This window comes from Marmota flaviventris, chromosome 13 (genome assembly GCF_047511675.1).
Source record: "Marmota flaviventris isolate mMarFla1 chromosome 13, mMarFla1.hap1, whole genome shotgun sequence".
Taxonomy (NCBI): Eukaryota; Metazoa; Chordata; class Mammalia; order Rodentia; family Sciuridae; genus Marmota; species Marmota flaviventris.
In genome coordinates this window covers 78,992,945-79,013,857 of record NC_092510.1, presented here as the reverse complement: position 1 = coordinate 79,013,857, position 20,913 = coordinate 78,992,945, and the positions used below count along the sequence as shown (strand labels likewise).

Below are 20,913 nucleotides of genomic sequence, written 5' to 3'. Positions count from 1 at the left end.
AGTATGATATTCATCCCAGATCTAGGCACAAGGTACATCCTCTGCAGCTACTTTCTGACTGATTGATTCTGAGAAAAACCAAAACCAAGGCTACTGTGGGCAGCAGCCCACCTGCTGAAGTTGTAGATGGAGATGGCTGAAGTGGGGAGGGGGTGGGGGATTGACTGTGGGCCTGGATTCAGCTCAAAGGTGGGCTTGACCTAAATAATGCCACAGACTGAAGGATTAACCCCCATTTTGTTAGATAACAACACAGTGGTCATAGATCACCTTACTGTAAAAAGACCTGTCAGAGAAAATTGAATTCCCAAACCGAACTGACCTGCCTGACAACCATTCGGGGGTCATTTTCTTTTTAAAAATTTTTTCAAGATTGCCTCCATCTTTGAGCAAAATTCTTGGTGTCTAACTTATAGGTGTGGCACCAACCATTCCTATCCCCCGCTAATGCCCTCCCCAGACGCCCTGCCTGACACTTCAACCCTGGTCCTTTCTACTCCCGATCCTCATCTCCTTTCTTGATAGCACTGTTTTGCTAACTCACCTACAGAGCTATGTATGGGTGGATTGTCTAGTTCTCCCTGCTATAATGGAAGGATTTGGTTCCAAACTTGCATGAATTTTTGGATTTTATTTCATGACTAATGAGAGCATCTTGGCTTCCCTGGGAACATCTGGTTCTGCTGAGCAGGGGTGATGCCTTAGGTCTGCTGGCCTGTGACTCGATCTGAGAAACCTAGGGGTGTGCGTGCCCCAAGAGGTGTCCTACCTTCTTTCCACTATAAGTTGCAAAACAAGTGGAAAGACAAGTGTGTGTCAGAGGGCATGCCAGGAAGGAGGAGGATCAGGGCCTGCAGCATGACTCCGTGGAGTCTACAAGATGTTCAGCACATCTGCCATTCAGGGTGCAGGAGGGAGGCGTGGGGCGGAGAGATCCCAGAGAGCATGTCGGGTGCCAAGAACAGCTTCCCTTGCTTGTGGGAAGCCATCCTGACACGTGACTGGGCGACTCCCGTTAAGGGTCTGAGGCTTCTGGCTGTGTCGGAATTTTCCCGGCCCTTTCCTGATGAGAGAACCCGTCCGTGTGGGGGTGTGACTGACCACTGACCCCGGGGGCCCAATCACTGACCCTGACCTTGGAGTGCAGTCCCCCCTCAACCTTCATTGGATGGAATTATCCCCTGAATTTCTTGTTCCCCAATAAAAGGCTACTCCCTGGCGTGTTCACTCTCTCTCTCTCCTGCTAGCCCTGAGTAATCCTTGCTGCCCTGCTGGGCGGTTAGAGGTCGGAGCCAGAGAGGGGAGCCGTCTCGGACCTAGCAATAGAAATAAGGTAACTGTGTCTGTGTGTTTTATTTCGATCTCTTCTAACTAACTTTATGCCTAGAACCTCATTAATGAAACCATTGCGCAGGCCGCGTGGTAGACTTGCTGGCTTGGGATTTATTTTGAAGGCAAAGTAGACAGCCACCGAAGGACTGTAAGCAGAGAACAGGTGAAATAGAGGCCTTGCATCTTTACCTTTAATGTGTCTATAAATTGTTCCCACAGACCTGACCAAATGCTCCTCAGATGGGGACGGCGGCTCAGTATAAACGGTTTCCCACATTGAGAAAAACCCACTGGCAGCCATTCCCTGTAGAGGATGGAGTGCCGTCAGGAGCCCGCGAGGATTCCATACTTTGTTAAGTAGAAAACACTCTTCCCCTCTGGATTTTACTAGTGCGTTGGAATTGTTACTTAAAATTCAGTTCCTACTGTTTCTACTTGCACTCACATCTGGAGTCGATTACGGTCCTACCTATGCAAAAGAAAGAAGGAAACTCAGTCGTCTCTTTGGCTGCTCTCTGTCATCCCTTCACGTGCAAAGCAACAGGGAGCACAGGCAACCAAGTGGCACATCCACCCGATGCAAACCATCACCTACTGGTCATCGGCCAAGACCCTCTGGTGTCTTTCCTGGATACTGAGTCTCAGCAACACCCAAATGTTTCAAGATCTCCATTTTACTCCTTAGTTTTAATATCCAAGCGTCATCCAAGGACACTTCATACTTATATGTCCTGGGCTCATTAGGCTCAACTCAATGGTCAAAAAAATTATTTTGCGAAGCGATGCAACGTTCTCCTGGATTCACGAGCTCTTTGTGAATGGCTTCCTGATTCATAACAAATATGTCTACTATCAGCTAGACAGTTGATAGAGACACAGACAATCAGCCCTCCTATCTCAAGAGCTCTCAGGTGGTTAGGGAGAGTACTACAACACACATTAAAATGAGCGAGTGCTCCGAGGACGAAACAGACACCCACGGGAGCCCGTTATCTGCTGTTAGCAGTGTAGCTAGAAGACAGCGGGACTCTACAGTCAGGAAGAAAAAAAAAAAAATTCAAATCTTGATTTAGTGCTTTAAACTCCTGTAATGACTACTTATGGGACACGACCAACTTTCACTTCACATTCACAGGACATCTACTCTAGGCGGGAAGCACTAAACACTGTGCCAGGGTTTAGAATAGAAAGGTGGCAAACACTCTGCCCCTAACAAGCTGCCTCCTGGCAGTACTGTGGGGTTGGTGTCCTCAAGAGAGGAAAGGCACAGTGCCTCGGGTTTCACGCCTGGTAACATCACCGAAGTGAAGGAATTTGCACAAGGCTCAAAGGACAAGTAGGGTCTGGAGGCATAGATTTGGAAGAAAGGGAATGAAACACAAAGACAGACAAAAGGGTGGGAAGAGATGCTATTCCATTTGGGCAGAAAGCACCTGGGAGGAGGCAGCTAACAGGAGGAGAGGCTGGGTACAACGTGGAGAATGCTGGGTGCCAACTGTTTTGAAAACAGGCCATGGAGAGCTGATGGGGTCCACAGGAACTGACCCTTGCTTAGAACTGTTTAGGTAAGAGATGGCGATGGGAAGGAGGGTGTGCAGCAGGTGAGGGTTAAGGAAGGTAAACCCCAGGACTGGGCAGCCAACAGACTGGCTGATGGAAGGGATCCAAGACAACCTGAAGGGGCCGAGGACTCCTGCTGGTCTTCCAAGGTCAGGCAGAGGGGAAGTTTGGGAAGGAGTTAATGAGTTCCCTTTGAAAACCTTTGAGGAGGCTGAATGAGAGATCCAGGTGGAGAAAGGGAGGAGCAGACAAGGAAGAGGGGTTTGCCCTGAGGTTGGAGCTGGAGGTAGAGGAGTGGGAGAGTAGGAGCCGATTCCATGGGTTTGGAAGTGGGAACACAGGGAGGAGGAGGAAGAGCGGACCCAGGGGTAAGCGATGGTCGCAGCAGGAATACTAATGAGAAGGAGGCATAGGGAAGGGCGTCCTCAGGCCAGAGGAGAGCCCAAGATAGAGAGCAGCCCCAAACCAAGGCAGGAGGATCTGCCCAGGGAAGCTCAGCAGTTTTAAAGGCCACAGACAAAAAAAGAAGGATTAGGCAAGAGCAGAGGCCATGGGCTCCTCTGCCCGGACTCCCTGATGACCCTCGTCAGGAGGAAACAGAGGTGGCAGCAGGAATAAACAGCAAGAAGGAACGACTCTTTCCCAGACAAAATGTCCCTGGAGTTAGCCAACAGGATCACGTCACCAGAGGGTATCAGCAAAATGCTGACAGACAAACCCAGACTCTACCAGCTCAGAGTGAGTGAGGAGAGGAGGCACAGCTGGGGATATTCACTCTGTCAAGGGACCTGGAGGATGAGACTGCAGTTGCTCAAATAAAACTTACAGAAGGTCAGATCCAAGGATGGCTCTGATATCTAAAGCAGAGCACATTCCTAGGACTTCTATGGACACCTTTCTTAGACTTTGTAGGGTAAAAACAGACATGTCCAAGAATGAGGTTGAAGGAACTAGACAGAACAGCCCTGGTGTCAGGGCAACAGCACAAGAGCCCCAACTCTGCCAGATGATAGTGGGCACACCACTAACTTTCTTAAAGTGTCTATTTATTTTCCTTCCTCCTAAATCAGCAGGGAGCTAGCTGGTCACATAAGTTCTTGTCACATGGAACTGTTATATGCATGAAGTGAAATAAAACAGTGTTTGTAAAGTACTCTGTTATAAGACATGCAATAAATGAAAGTTACCATTCATTTAAAATATTCATTGATAAAACGCCCGTGATAATGATGGGAATGCTGTCTGACACAGGACTTATCAATGCTTTCCACCAGGGATCAAGTGCTAAGGAGTTTCTTGCGTAGGTGGTTTGGTTTCAATTAAGTGCTGAAGTTCAAGTTTATATCAACAGGGCTCCAGATTAAGCACCACTTTCCAAACACTGAATTGCTACAGACTCCCAAGAAAGATCACAATGTACAGGAACTTCATTCAGCTTCCAAGGCAAGATGTGAATTTTTTTCCTTTGTCATCAAACACACACACACACACACACACACACACATATAATCACAAGCAAAATAACAACCACCTCACCAATCTCTGGCTAATGACAAATTATCATAAATTGATAAGAAATTTGCTTCTACCATACAATTTTAATAATATCTAGTCTTCTGGTAGTGATATAGAATATGATAGCATTTCCATGTTATCTCATTTGATCCTTAAAATAATGCTGTAACATAGATATAACTATTTTATGTATTAGAAAATCAAGGCTCAGAGGAGGTAAATGATTTATCCAGGGATACTTGTGTCTGATATGGAGCTTGTCAGAACATCGCCTGCCTAAGCCTGCATGTTCCATTACAACACAAACGTGTTTCCTGGACTTGAACCTGCAGCAGTCTGCCAGCTGGTCCTCAGACTCAGGAGTCCAACGTCCTATGGTGATCTGAAGACTACGAAGAAAAGATGATCTATGCAGAGAGCTGATTTTAAAAAGATCATTTGCCCCTAATTTTCATTAGCTCCAGTTGGGTGAAAATGATCCTTTCTGGCATTTGCTCAATCAAAATGAACCCAGTGATACACAGCAAGAATCGTACTCGATGCCAGTACTACAGCACAACTCCAAAATCCCACTGAAAAGCAACTGTTATGAGTTAGGGAAGAGGTTCCATGGAACATTGGGGTGATTCCCCAGAGCAAGAATGTCCTGACTAGAGCCACACCAACCAAGAATGCCCGGGGTGGAATTCAGACTGGCTTGTGGAAAACTCAAATGCTGCAGATCTATTTCTGTCAATAACCCTCACTCCATTTCTGGATCTAGGAGCACAATAAGAGCTGCTCCACCTGGTCTGCAAAAAGACCTGAGGCTCAGTGGCTCAGCTGGTCTCAAGACTTTCTTAACAGTTGCTTTACATGGCCTGTCCTAGTAGTGTCACCTCCTTTTATTGGGATGAAGGTGAGTATAAAAATCACCACCAATGGGTACAACTTATCATAGTTTATAAAGCTTCTTTCTCTTACATTGTATTAACTTTATCTGAATTTAGAAAAAATAATAACAAATAAATAAATCTGTCCTTTCATTCACACAGCATCACGTCTTCTCTGTCCTCAGTTCTCAAGTTCTTTTCTGCTCTGGCCACCCACAGTGAGTGACATCCATGTACTTGCCATACTCAGACCCTGTGATTTAGAAATTACTGTCAGAAATTAAAAGTTATAGTGAAAGAGGCATGTATTAATAAAACCAATCAAAAAGTAACTGAAAAACCAGTATTTTAAAAGAGAAAAAAAAAATGAATCTTTCATTTTTTTTAAGTTATTTTTTCCCCCAAACCTCCATTATGGAGATGACTTAACCAAGATGCAAAAGTAAACTGCAAATGTATCAGCAAAACTGATCTTATTTTATTGTTACCATAACAACATATAGAATATACCGATTTTAATGTGTTTGTTGGGAATTTCACTCACAATTCACTGTCTGCCTGTGGTTCCGTTATCATAATTGCTGCATTTCTTCTAACAGAAGTGTTGGTGGCATCAGTCTTACTTGCATGCAAGGTAGATGTGAATTTCCTCATCTTTTTTCCTCTGTATTCCTAATTAAAAACCTACCCATGGGCAAAATTTTAAAATACTGTAAAATCAGAGTAATAATAAAATCACAACTTACAAGTACAATAATTTGTGATTGCCACAGCTATTAAGCATGCAGCTGCTCACTCCACTGACTCCAGCACAGGCAAGAGAGAGTGCAGCTATCTGCAACTTCTAGAACACTGTTGTGACTCAATACTTATCTCTTTGCAAGAAAATACCCTGAAATACTTATAGGTTAATTGACACTGTACAGGGATAAATCTCAAGAAGCTCATGTGGATTTCTTAAAAGTAATCAGGTTTGTGCTTAACAAAGATAACCTGGAAAACAGACTGGAAGACTGACTACCATCAGAGGATGCAAGAGAGCGAGGGTTATTCAGGTCTGGGTTCTGACAAGTCTAGAGACCAGGATGTCGGAGAAAGCTGCTCTGAAGTGGCCAACCCTAGAACCTGGGTGGTTGGGTCAGGGAGGAAAGGACATCTCAGAGCAGCTAGTCAGAGAACATTTAAGAGTCTGAGACCCTGGTGATGGAGCAGTTATAGTGAGTCCTGCCACAGATGGGCAGTAGGACTAGAGTTGGGAAGGAAGTAAACCTTCCTCGCTGAGGAGACCAAAGTGTCTGAGTTACTCCCCTGGAGTCTCGTTTATCCAAATTCCATGCCATGACAGTCACAACCGCAGCAGAAAAGGAAGGCTGCAAGCATCACAACAAAATTGTGGAGGAAGGAGAAAGAACATTCTGGAAGAAGAAAATACACAGAAAGCAAGCATGAAATGGGACTATTAAATAAGGAAGCAGAAATATTCAAGAGGTAACAAAAGGCAAAAATATTTAAGAGGTGCACCCCCTTCTCTTCTCAGCTGCCCAAAGAGGTGTCACCTGGGCGGCAGGAAGTTAAAGGGATAGGGTGCTGTTGATGAGGGCAGCAGGTGTCACCTCCAGGAGGGAGGAGCTATGCAGGAGAGCACATTCTGGCACACAGGTAACTGGATTCCATTTGCTTTTTCCAAACATCACGTACCACAGCTAAACTTGCAGTCAATAACATTCCCAGGCTTTTTCCACACATAAACCCTTGTTTTATTGGCCTTCGTTGTATATGGTTGCTTTTCCAACCCAAATTCAAATCAGTTTAAGAAATATTTATCAAATGGCCTGCCAACCACCAGGGCTCAGAGTGAATAGGAAGCAGCCTTTGACCCCAAGAGAGCACACAGTTTATAGTGGGGAGCAGATACGGTAACTGATAATCACATGGATATGAGGCAACTCCAGAAATGGAAGTGAATACAAGGGTCAGAAGCTACCAACAGACTTTGTATTTATCCCTAGCCAAGTCTCATTTTCAGACCTTTACTATGAACAGTCTAGACAGCCTGTAATCTTGACTTGGTCATTTAATTTATAGACCATTTGCTGGTATTTAAAACATATTAGGTCTCAAGGAAATAGTAGGGAGAGAGGATATACTTCAGTTTTGAGATGAGTGAGCCTTAAAATGAAATTCATGGGATTTTTGATTGGCAAAATCTCAAAGGCCTTTTATAATTTTGAGAAGTCCACCTTAAATACATACATCACATTTTTTTCCAAGTTAAAAAAAATACTTGAAGGCTTTAAATAGTCAACATTTATTATTTGAACAGAATAGTTTTTATTTATTTGTTTTAAGGAAACCAACCATCAAATTTCAAACCTAAAGCAAGTCAAGTGATAGAATCTGACAACTGAGAGCAAAAATGTATGAAAGAAAAATAGTTTGTGTAGTATGATCCTAGCTTTGTAAAAAATAATTAAAATTGCCAAACAAACTATGTCCATTAATAGAACAAATATTGAGATGACTCTCCAGCAATAGTCTGTTGGTACAGACTATTATGGGGGGGGGGGGGGGCAGGGGCTTACATTATGGGTGACTCTTACATTTTATGATATGAATTGCCATAAAGCTGTCCTTTAATCATGAGGAGACGTAACTTTTGTAAGCAGAATGAAAAAAATATATGCAGCCAGATGATTACTCCTGACTATTTTTAATACACACTTATTCCTGAAGACTCGTAGATGCACTTGAATGCAGCCACAGCTCCAAGGAACCCTGCTACCTCTACAGGGAAAAGGCCCCTTGCTGCTGGTCTTCTCTGTTCTGTTTCTTAACTACTCCAAAGTCCTCTTCCCGGAATTAAGTGCCCCTATGGTCTGGCACCACCTCTACGTTCCCACTAACCTCACCATCCACCTGAGCTGGACTGGTCTCCTTGTAGTCCCGAGAGCCTCTCGTCCACATGCTTGTTCATTTCTGAAACTCCTCTCACTGGAAACTGATTTCCCTCTGCCTATTTAAATCTACTCACCCTTCTGGCCCAGCCTGAGCCCCACTCTTCCATGAAGCCATTTGTGGCTCATCAATTCCTTGTCTTTCTATTGTTAGTCATTAAAATCTATATGCACAATGTCTCACTTCATTATATTCTGGTCCTTAAACTTAATGCTATGTGTATACCTATTAACTTAAGCTCTAAATATCAATAGTTATAAAAAAAATTATCTCTGGTTTTCTTTGGGAGATTCCAGACCACACATCCCACCCCAAACCAGTAAGAAAAGGCTGTCCCTTAGCCACTCTGGATCATTTCTTGGATGTGTATTTTTGATGTTAGACTTCAGTGAGGTTCAAAGGTCAAGGACATAGGCTTCAGAGACAGTGAATAAAACCCAACTCCCTTGGGCACAATTTCTTTTCTTTTTTTTTTGAGTAGGATTCACCTTTTTATTCCTTCTTTATAAAGTGACAATGATCTTGATTGATTAGACATAGTAAGAGATAACAAATTTAAGGCTATCAGCAGAATTAAATAAATTATTAAAAATAATGGTTATCTTTATCATTCAGGAATTCAGCAAAGAGACATGCAAAACCCTTATATAAACCAGAATGGATGACTTTCAAACTGGCCAAGGGGAAATAATAACTGACCATGCTAAAAATCAAGAACCACGCTAAGGGTTTGAAAGGTCCTGCGCTGCTCAATGTGGCAACTATTGCAGTTCTGGCGGACTCGTAGTATGTGAAAATAAAAGGTGACCTAAGGGGAGTGACTTGCAGCCAGTCATCTAAGAATGTTTTGTGTCCCCGAGGAAGCTGCAGAACTTAGTGCTAGAATAACTTGTCCAAGAGCAGTGTGCTGGTACATGAAACCTTAGCTGGGCCTTGCACTCCCAGCCAAGCACCTCCTTGGGTTGAGCTTGCAAAGGAGAAGAGCCCCATGGCAGGAACTCACCCCTTCCTGTGCATCCACAGCAAGGGAATGAATCCACAAAAGCAAGCAGATCCTCCTATCTGATCACCTGCCTTTCACGTCACCTTGGCCGTCTTTATCTTGCCATTTTTTGTTTAACCACCATCACTGGGAGTCTTCTATAGAATATTATGTAGGATTATGACTGTGTTAAGAAATGTCAAAATACACTCTACCATCATGTGTATCTAAAAAGAACAAATTAAGAACAAAATAAGAAATGTGGACATGTTCTCCTGGCCATACCATCAAAATTTATAAAATATTTTTTAAAAATAGTAATTGTTTCTTTTTTTTTTAAAAAAAAAAAAAAAAAAAAAAAAGCTATATTTCTATTATCTCATTCTCATCTCTGCATTTAAAAAAAAAAAAAGTTTTCCATACACCCATCTTTCCCAGGACATCCCCTTTGCTCCAGCAAGGCTTACCAGGACCTCTACCTCTGAATCATGGCTCACTCATGTTTCTCCTCCCAATCCAATACCCTTCCTTTTGGCCTGGGTAAAATTCTCTCACGCAGAGCAGTATTCAAAAGGGAAGAGAGGACCTATGAGTCATAGAAATCTCAAAAAGACAGTTTTGAGGGATTTTTTTTCAAATAAAATTGGATTAAAATATCTAGCAGGAAAGAAATTCAAGGTGGACAGTGATAAGACAAGGGAAAATTCTTTCATGAAAAAAAAATGCAAAAACAAACCGAGATTAGTCAATTTAGATGATTTGACTAATAATTAAATATATACTTCCTGCCAGAGAAGAAAATAGATTTCTTCTTCTTCTTCAGACACTCCCACGACTGAGGTTCTAAAGGACATAAGGTAATCTCCAAGCAGTGCACCAAGAGATGCAAAAGCCAGATGTGGAACTTCGAAGCAAACTCTGGTGTTGCTAGGGACCAGCTCTGAATAAGTTTGGTAGTAAATGCTTATATTTCTGGTGACCAAATGTTTTTGTTGGCATGGGAAGAGGGAGATGGGTTAGTTGACTAAGTTCCCAGGACATGGGAAGTCTACACTTGAAATGTTTTTTAATCCTTGGCACATAAAACTGTGGCTAATTCAAAAAGTCACAAATCCCAGGCAGGTGGGTTTCTTGGGAAGGGTCTGTATTGCCTAATCTTCAAATCCAGGAGGATGATCGCTTTGGAGGGTTCATATTTGCCATTGAAGCCAAGTTCTAATAGTTTATCCCCTATGGATATCTGGGTGTTTAACAGAATCCAGAATCTTCAGAGCCACTTGGTTCCATTAGAGTTGAAGACCTCTAAGTAAAAGTGTCATTCTTTATACTAGACATTAAAACAAACTCTAGATTAATGTAGAAATTCTGGTATGAAAAAGAAGGTTAGTAGTATCTGGTCAGATAATTTTGAGACCAGCAGACCCTATTAAAAATTATAGACAAGGTAATAAAATTATGCTTTATATCCCATGGACTATAAATGATATAAATCTTTGTACTTTACAATTATTCACTCAAGAGTCTCCATTTCATTATTGTCATTTTTAAAGAAACCACCTCTTTTTTTCTTTCACCCCAAGAGAAATCTGATTGCAATTGGAACCTGCGTGGAAGGTTTGATGCCCTAGCAACTAATTGGATCCTCTTAAAGGTTGAATTTTATGTCTGACCTATTTAGAGATCTGAAAAGCTCCTCTCAGAAAAGCAGGCATCTCAGATCTTAATTTTTAAGTGTCAAGTACTGCTGCAGTCAAGGTTAAATGAGTTGATAGATTGGAGCTAGACTCAACACAATTCTCAGAGAAAGAGTTTCCTTTTAAGCGTACATATAATTCATGCACTAATATTTTTAAAGCTTTACCCGATACCTTACATTTCATATAAGAAACAAAGACTATATTTAGGTCAAGTTCCATGTTATAAGACATCTAGGGATATTTCATGTGTTAAACATAAAGATCCAGAATTGCATTTGTTAAAGACAGGATTCGTTTCATGATTGCTGCAGTTTTTCATGCAATCATCTACAGCAAGGGCCAGTTATAGTATCCTCCATAGGCAATCTGGCCTCCCCTTTATCTTTGTTCATAAAGTTTTATTCAAACATGCCCATTTGTTTATACATTGTCCATGGTTGCTTTCATGTATGAGAGCTGAGCAGTGCTGACCGAGACTACGTGACTCACAAACCTGAAAATATTTTCTATCTGGCCCTTTGCTGAAGAAATCTGATAAATTTTCCCTAATAGTTTGAAAAAACTGACCCACATGAGTCTCACAAAATGAGTCTCTTCTAACCCATATATTTATTTTATATGAAAAGCCCAGAGGGAAAATTTCTCAGGAAGATTAAAAGGTTCCACTCATTGAAAAGTTTTGTTGGTTTTCCTTTGAGAGACACAGAGAACTAGCTAGCCACTCCAGGGTTGATGACTGTGTGCACTGGCTTCAAGAAGCGGCTCTGCTATCTGGTGATCAGACCAGCAATGTCCATGTCTGCAGCTCCACCACACTTACACCTGTGGGATTTATACCTTCAGATTTCCACCTCCATAGAAGATCTCAAAAAGCAGAGACAAGGACAACATTTAAACTCTTTTCATCTTGGCAGAATAATTCCATCAGAAAGTTTCTGAGAGAGCAGACCCTAAGGCTTCATCTTCAGATTATTTGCCTGTGAACCCACCTCTTACATGAAAGGGAAATAAACTTGCCCTTGTATAAATTGCTTCTGTGGAGTTAGATAATTTGGGGAACTAAGTACAATTAGCTGAATTCAAAACTGGGATGCCTCTAACAAACCACTGTTCGGTCAAAGGAATGCAGTATTTATCTAATTGTCTCCACCAGAAAAGCAGGGGGCAGAACCAACAGCATATCTACCAGTACAAATAAAGCAAGAATGACAGAAGAGTAACCCAAGTAGGACTGGGGACAATAAAAATCCATCTTTAGAGCTGGGGATGTAGCTTGGTTGGTAAAGTCCTTGACTTATATGCACAATGCCCTGGATTCAATCCCCAGTACAACAAAACAAAACAACAACAACAACAACAAAGTCTTTAAAGGATGCAAAAGTCATAAGCATATACAAAGCAGCAAGGGGGTACGAAACCGTTCTAAGACCCAGCAGAATTTAATCAAAGGGGTACAAACACAGGTGAAGGTGTTAGAAGCTGAGAGTAGCACAGAGGTGACAGGGAACACCAGCAGGTGTTAGCCAGATCATTGCAGTGGGAAAAGAGTGATGAAATGGTTAACTTTGAATGCAGTGCAGAGGACATTGTGACAGTAAAAAGGGCCTGTGGTGTCCAAAAAAGTCTCTTGGGCAGGTGTGGTGGTGGCACAGGCTTATAATCCTAGTGGCTCAGAAGGCTGAGGCAGGAGGATCTCGAGTTCAACGCAAGCCTCAGCTAATTAGAAAGGCCCTAAGCAACTTAGACCCTATCTCTAAATAAAATACAAAAAAAGGCTGGGGATGTGGCTCAGTGATTAAGTGCCCTTGGGTTCAATCCCCAGTACCAAAAAAAAAAAAAGTCGGAATAAAATAGTGTTTATGAAATTAAGTTTAGAGTAGAAAAGGCAACTGAAAATTGAGGCAGAAAAGTCATATCGCTCCTTCCAAACCTTTTCAATTAATCTACAATATCAAAGACTTCTCTGGGTGGACTCTCTGGAGATTTAATTATAAAGGGGCAGGTATCAGGACCAGGAGATTTTTGTGTTCTTTCTAGGTTGCTAACCAGGGCATGGGCAAAAAAACACCGTGCTACCCTCATTCACCTTATTCATTGTGTACCTATCTTAGTACCTGATTCCTGTTTTATTTCAAATGTATCCTAATCGCATTTCCCAAAGCAAGCGATTCCATGCAGCATAACTGGACAGAAAAAGTTCTTCTTTCTTAAATTTTTCATTGGGGGAAATTCATGGGAGAAAAAAGATGAAATGGCATCATTGGCTTGACATCTTATAAAGGATATAGCCAAATTTTAAATTACACATCCATTGCCCATGCCTTGTGCAGCTTCTCAGACATAAACAGATCTCATGGCTAAACTATGCTGGCCTCATTTCTTTGTTATTTTCTAGCTGTGAATGTCTGTGTATTTTTCTACGCTGAAAACAGAGACTAGGAAACAGCCTGATAAAAGCCAGTCCTATATTTTATATGGCAGGAGAAGGAACACAGTCAACACAAACACAGCACAGCACTTTGCTCTGTTGACAAACTTATTGTCTCCCCTTAATGTGTTGTTTTGAATAGCAATTATGTGTCATTTCCCATTATCCTATACACAAAACCAATACCATACAGCCTTTGCTCTGCTATCCAAAAAACTGATCATGAAGAAGACAAGGAGGATTCAGGTGCTGGTGAAACACGTCAAGATTGACAGCTTGGCCCAAGAGCGCTGTTTAAGCACAGAACAGGTGTGTGGCCTGGCAGCTGGGGTGAGAGGCCGCCCTCCACTTTCTCCATTCTCGCCTCCCTCCCTTGCAATGCTTTCCTCTGGGTCAGAGAGAGAAGGAACAACCTCCCATTTGGGCTGTTTCCCTCTGCCAGAGAGGACTGGCTTGCTCTCAAGACAGCAAGCATCTGACCACTGCAAAGAGCAGTGAGCATGTCAACTCATTTTATTCATATCCCTCGCTAGGGATTCAGAAAGCCAAGGACACACTGGTGATTTCCCTGGTTTTATGGATCTTGACTCCCCCCAGGCCTGCAACACATTTTTGGTTCGTGTGTTCACAGTGTCCTGGCATCTGCAGTGTGGGAAACCTTAACTGAGAGCCAATAGCCCCACAGCTTCTGCCTATTAAAATGTGCAATTGGATTTCACATGTGTGTTTTAAACACCATTCAAAGCATGATTTACAGGCTACTGTCTAGCCCCACAGCTGTTTTTCCATCCTCCAGACTGAGCTGTTTCTAGGAATCCACCATCCAGATCCCTGGCAAACAGTCCTCCGAGTGTAGGCCGCCTCAGTCACCCACGGCCACTCAGAACCATGCAAAACCTACAGCAAAACCTAAGGCTTCAAGAAAACTCGGGGAGGAGGAGCCATTATTTATTCTTTCCGCGGAATTGTTCCTTTATGAGAACAGACCATTTGATGCCTTCTTTCTGTCCACCCCGCCTTCTAATCAACTTTTTGTCATTTAATTAAACTAATCACCACTGGTCCTTTGATATGGGCTATTTATATACCTTAAAAACAGCACAGGTCCAATGCCTTTTGTGTAGGCCTTACTAAATGGTTACCACCTAGAGCTTTCAGTTACTGTACTGTTTCTTAAGAAGGAAAGGAAAATCGCTTTTATATATAGGAAATCACCTTCCCGTGGCTGGGCAAAGCTGGGCTGTCTGTATTGCACAATTACCTAACAGCATATTGCCATGTTTCTTGTGATACCAGCCCTCCCCTCTGCCCAGCATCTGTGACTCTGACATCACCCCGCAAAAAGGTCAGGCCTCAGGTGTGGGGTTGCGGTTAGCTCAGATTCAAGTGCTGATAATGTCTTCTAAGCATTTGATTTTAAGCTTTTGGAGGTCTAGAACAGTATTGTATTCATGTTTGACTCTTCTGTCCCTGGCCAACCTCTTGGTAGAGAAGACAGGCTCAGGAAGCTCAACTCAACTCTTCTGAGCTTATGTAGAGAAACATGGTCCATGCAGTGGGACATCTATCTATAAGAGATTTTGGTCTTGATATATCGAGACCCATCTTTCATGGAAAAAGGACAATGGAAAAAGACTGAACACTGAGAGAAACTTCCCAAGAAAAGCTTTTGCTGAGAATGGTGTTTGGATGGACCAATTTCAACCAAAAGGCTCCCAGGGTGTGGCTTCCATTTCAGACAAAAACAATTACATAAAAAGCATGTTAATGGGCTGGGGGGTGTAACTCAGTGGTAGAGCACTTGCCTCACACACTCAAGGCCCTGGGTTAGATCCCCAGTGTCACAAAAAAAAAAAAAAAAAGAGTTAATAAAGATCTACAATTTGGGTCAAATTAGATTTTGCCCTCTGGTTGCAAAATACCAATGTTTTCCAATGAGTTGAATCTCAAGATACAAAAAGGGCCTTTTCTTTAACCTTTCACATGTACTCTCTCCAGGTCCCAAGTTTGAGACTCTTAAGTTTTCTGGGAAGGAAAAAACAAGCCAACACCATAGACATTCTCTCCCGCATTTGAAGCTACTATACAATTGAGTAGCGCGTGTGCTCAGTTTATGACAAGCCATAGCATCTTAAGAAGCCTTAATGAGCTAGAGGTGTGGAATTATTGCCTAGCATATATGAGGACCTGGGTTCAATACCAGTACCCTCTAAAAAAAACCAAACAAATCAGCCTTCTTTGTTAAACAGCAGTGCCTTAACACAGGGATACCAGTAAGGAACTACAGTATTTAACACACTGCCTAATGATTTGCAGAGGACAGGACACCAAGCCCTACAACTCAATAAAGATCTTTTTTATTTTTGGTCTTGGGACTTACCTGTTCATTTCCTCCCACTCACAGACCTCATGAATAAAAATTACCTCGTACTGTTCTGGTAATCTGAGAATTAGACCAGGTTGACAAGTTGAGCCCTTAGATCATCAGGTCAATGGAAAAGTCTTCTATTTTAAACACTACATTAAAAATAACCCCAAATTCATACTTGCTATAAATGGTCCCAAAGGCCAGAAAATCAGTCAAAAGATGGAAAAAAAAGAAATAAAATGACGACCCATAAAATGACAGACTTCTTATATGTCACATATTGTATTGGGCACTTTACAGGTGCACCTTTTCTCATTACTCTCCAGACAACCTGTGAAGGCAGGTCTCATTATCCAGGAAACTAAGATCACCTGGGGAAACACCACTAGCATTGAAAGAAGTGAGACTCTAATCCAGGCCTTAGTTCCACTTTCTTTCCTGTCTACGAAGCTCTGCCCAGGGATGTAGGAGTCGACCTTAGGGAACAGCCCAGTCCCTGGGTTTGGAACTATGCAAGCCAGTGGCAGTTAGCGGCTGGGAGACACTGAAGAAGGGATCCAAGCATTTGAAGGGGTTGGAGGAGAGCAGCTCCCCTGTACCTCCAGGATCTACAGACTTCCCTCCTTCTCTCCCAAGTGTCTGATTCAGCAGTTGTCTGAGGTGAGCAGAGTGGTCAACACAGGTCTGTTTCCTGTTCTGGCCCAAACTTTGCATTATCCCTTGGTTCACTATGCCATGCCTGCAGGCTCCAAGACTGGACTCTCTTTCTGTCCTCATCTAGCTTTGCTCACATGACCAGTGAGAGGATCTTTTCCACAGCTCCCTGTTTTCTTTTTAAGCTCCAAAACGGAACCCTCTTCCCAATTATCGCTTCTTCAACATCCTTCAGCTATAAGAAATCACTATGGTGCCCTTGATATACCATGTGGCCTGCTCAGAAATACTCATGCTCCCTCGCCCTTCCTACTTTGAATTAACTTGCATAACTGTTACCTCAAACAGCTCACTGGACATTATATATATATATATATATATATATATATATATATATATATATATATATATATATATATAATTGGTTATTAGAAATATAAGGAAAAATGAGCAAACAAAAAAACTGCTGGATATTCCATTCTGGTCTTGCTCAAACCCACACAGAAGAATCCCGCCCTGACCCATCCCAGCCAGCATGCTCCTTCCCGGGCAATGCTCACGTGAGTACCCACCGCTGTTTTACCAGAGCACTATGCTATTCTTAAAAGATCGTACCCCTCCCAACTCCAATTTCTAGGTTGACTCAACCTCCCCATATTTCTTCCTTCACTCGAACTGTTAAGCTTTCATGTAGGAGTTTCCTCTAGAAAGAACGAGTGGCAATGAATCCCAGCCCACCGTTTTTACCATTGGAGTCTTCCACCTCTTCAGTAGGGGTCGTCTTTTGGGAGGAGTGGTGGGCATGTGAGGAGAGAAGACTGACAATCCGTGGCCGTGGGAGGGTCAGGGCTTTTCCGTGGACCTTGAGGGAGTGTTCCTTCAACTGGCTGATTGTCATGGTGGAAAATGAGCACCAAGAGCACTTGTAGGCATGTTCACCTGGAAGGAGAAGGTGGTAAGGGACAGACGGGAAATGGAGTGGGAGGGGAGAAGGCAGGGCAGAGAACAAACCAACACAGTTAATTCATCCTAGAGATGTGCTTCCCAAGCTTCATGGTCTAGGAACCCTTCCAAGCCAACCCCCTGCCCACAAGATTCCTGGGGATGAAACTCTTCCATGCTCTCCATAAGCAAGTGGCCTGGTCACTGTTCATGTCATGTCCTTCTAGATGAGGTGAGACTTTGGGATGATTCCACAGTAGGAAGAGAAACCAACTGTCTTTCTTATCTCCTTCAGAAAGGTTTCCCCATCCCTCTTCCTCCCTCTCCATACAGAATTGACCATGTCATGTATCAATCAACCATAAAAACAAATATGCTTCCTTCTTAACCTAACCATCTACCAGTGGCTTCCCAAACACACAGTCACTCCAAGCCAGCTCTACAATGCAAGTCCCAATTTTCATTTCCTGACTAACTACACACCCCCTCAAAGTATGTACACACATTCTTTTTTTTTTTTTAATCAGCTCACAAACCTCATCATAAAATTCCATTTTCCTATCCAAACCAACAGAGCAGAAATGAGTAAAACTAAATCATTTCTCTGATGGAAGAGTTGTGTATGTAAACACGTGGGGGTTATATGTCTCACTAATATTCTTCAACAACGAGTACATTAAAACTGAAATACCACACAGATCATCAGGACCATGTTAAGACAAGAGTGAGGCTTATCTTTGCCATAAGTCAACTTTTCAACTAATTACATTTTAAGAATGAAGTGGGTATGTTTATGTTATTGGGCAAATGTACACTACTATGATCAATTCAGAAAGCAATTTTGCTTCTGGTAACAACAAAAGCACTCAACCCCCAACCCAATAATCCTACTCCTTTCTGAGAGTCTCTATAAAGAAAATATAATTAAATTTAGAGAAAATTTTATTTAGAAATTTACATTACTGTCTGAAAAAGGTATGAAACCACCCAAAATTTTAAACACAAAGAAATGATTAAACAAATGTGGGCATACCCTCTTGATAAACTATCATTAAAATAAGTTTTTTGAATTTATAATAGCATGACAAACTGGAAATAAATAGAAAGACAAAATATATTTTGATTATATTATAACCACAATAATTAAAAACAATTACAGGAAAAAAATGGTTAAAAGGAAAACATCAAATGTTAAGAACAGTGGTCTTTAGATAATAAGACTATAGATGACTGAGCATATTTCTTTGCATTTACAATAATTCTTTTTTTAATGTTTTTTTTTTTTTTTTTAATTTTACTTTTTGGTAGTGCGAGGGATTGAACCCAGAACCTCATGCATGTTAGGAAGGCATTTTAACACGGAGCTACATCCCCAGCCTCATTTTCAATTTTATTTCAATAAACATGCATTTTAAAAATTTAATTTTTGAGATGAAGATTTAAAATCAGAGGAAGAGAAGAAAAGAAGACAGGATCATTGGTAATGTAAGTTTTGCAAGTCAGTACAAATGAATGGGCAGTGCTGTGGGTCTACAGAGGAAGAGGAAGAAGAGGAATGGAGGGTCAGCCTGCCCTTGCTTTTAGCTGGCTGAGATTTTGTTTCATTCCTACCATTCTGAAAATTACTAACTGGTTTTATATGCAAAGAGAGCTCAGCATCCAAGTTTTGCAATTAAATCTTCTCACCACTGATGACCTCCAGAGCTTGCATTTCCAAGAGGTCCTGAAGAGAACTACAGAAAATCTTAGTTTACATAGCACTACACAGCAAAAAAAAAAAAAAAAAGTTCAAAGATTCAGACACCCAGACAAGAACACAAATCACTTGGCCTCTTGACCACTGCCTAGGAGTTAGGCAACAACGTTGGGCAGCAGACAATGCTGTTTGCTTGTGTATACTATTATAGGCAAGGTTACTGCCCTAACACTACTTGTTTGTTTGTTTCCTTAAATGCAAGCTCGGTTGCATAAATCTTGCTGGGTGGCTTTGAGTCCCACCACATGACACAGAATTCAAGTCCAGATTATTTGTTTGGGTCATACCACTGCTTACCCTTTAAAATATTATAAAATAATCCACCTAGAATAAACAAATAGAGAGACCTTTAGAAAATGTACTGGCTTTTTCCAAGTCAAGCTTCTCTCAGTGACTCAGAGCCATGCCATGGAGACCTAGTGGAATTATACTGCTCCTATTCTCTCTTTCTAGATGCTTCCTTCTTGCTAGCCAGTGAGCAGAAGAAAGCCAGTCAGGTTGGTCAGCCCCCAAAACAGTCTTCAGTTTAGTGCCCTGGAGTCAGTGCGCAGTCTTGAACACTCTTCAGAGTCCTTCCCACAGGTCCAACCACTTACCAGCTCTCAGAACTTTGATAAAGCTTGAGGCCTATGGGGAAAATGCACCAGAATGCTGTCCCAGCTCAATAATTTACAATATGCACAAATTAGAAGAGACTGGGGTTGAACTCTGGAGCCACTTACACCTTGAACTTTAGGAGAGTTTCCTGGAGACATAAAAACACCAAAAGATAGAAACAGGCCCATGTAGCTAATCTCCCTGTCCCATCCCTAAACCCCAGTGGGGCTCAGAGCAGCCAGAAGGCTTGAGTAGTTTTGTGGTAATAAGCCAGTTCAATGAGCCCACTACTCTGGAGATAGCAAAGAGACACAAGGTACAAACATGGCAAAAATGAAGGACCCTGGTTTTGGGTAGTTTTTATAATATTATTCAAAATGTTATAAAGTGTTACACAAGGCACAAAGGAAGCCACACAGCACCTACCCTGTAGGATTACCATGAAGACTGAATAGGATGATACCTATAACATGCTCAGTGCAGAATCTTAATAGGTAACAGGTGTTCACCAGGTTGACCCAATGAGATAAGCATTGAGAGACAGCACAGTTCCTACACAGTTGCAACCCCAAAGAGAAAGGAAACGACTGACCCATGGGCCCATCTTGAGAAATCTCACACACTTTGAGTTCTCTTTGGTACATCCAACTTCCTTTAGGTTACACCTTTATTTTGGGGGGGAATTCTCTTTAGTGCATATAACAATTCTCTGCAATTCCACTGGCAAGGTTAGGTAATTCAGAAATATCTTTTAAGAAGCAGAACAGTCTAATTCTAGTTGGTAGGATGAATTAAACATGACATGGGTGATTATTTTGACTTTTAATTCTTAAAAATATTATTCTGATTTTGCTTCCAGTTTTCTTTAACAGATAAAAATAAAACCAAACCTGTAACCATTTCAGGAATAGCTTATGCTCATGCATGGGGAAAGAAGATGAAAATTTCACTTAATAAAGACTGTTGGGTTGTGAACTCAGAGCATGCTAAAGAACTTGTGCACCACAAATACCAACTCACCAGCATGAGCTTTGAGTATGTGTGTTTTCAGCCGGCTGTTATAGGAGGACTTGAAGGAGCAGAGTTTGCATCGGAATGGTTTATGGTGTCCATGGTGGGTTTGCATATGGCGATCCAAACTTAATGTGGAAAGGAAAGAAAGGGAAACAAGTTAAAAACTACATTCAACATTTTCTCCACTTTTTCTACACATCCCACTTCCAAGCTGTTCAAAATCCCTTCATCTACTTTCTAA

General features: G+C 41.9%; 1 protein-coding gene across 3 annotated transcripts in view; it reads right to left on the bottom strand.

Annotated features, from left to right (window-relative positions):
• Nucleotides 1-20,913, bottom strand: part of Znf462 (zinc finger protein 462) — a 142,008-nt gene that overhangs the window by 45,835 nt on the left and 75,260 nt on the right. For all 3 annotated transcript variants that reach the window (XM_071600819.1, XM_071600821.1, XM_071600820.1), the window contains 2 exons: nt 20,679-20,797; nt 17,111-17,302 (listed from right to left, as the gene is read on the bottom strand). In XM_071600819.1, coding sequence (XP_071456920.1) covers nt 17,111-17,302; nt 20,679-20,797 — 311 coding nt within the window. The remainder of the gene's footprint in view (nt 1-17,110; nt 17,303-20,678; nt 20,798-20,913) is intronic.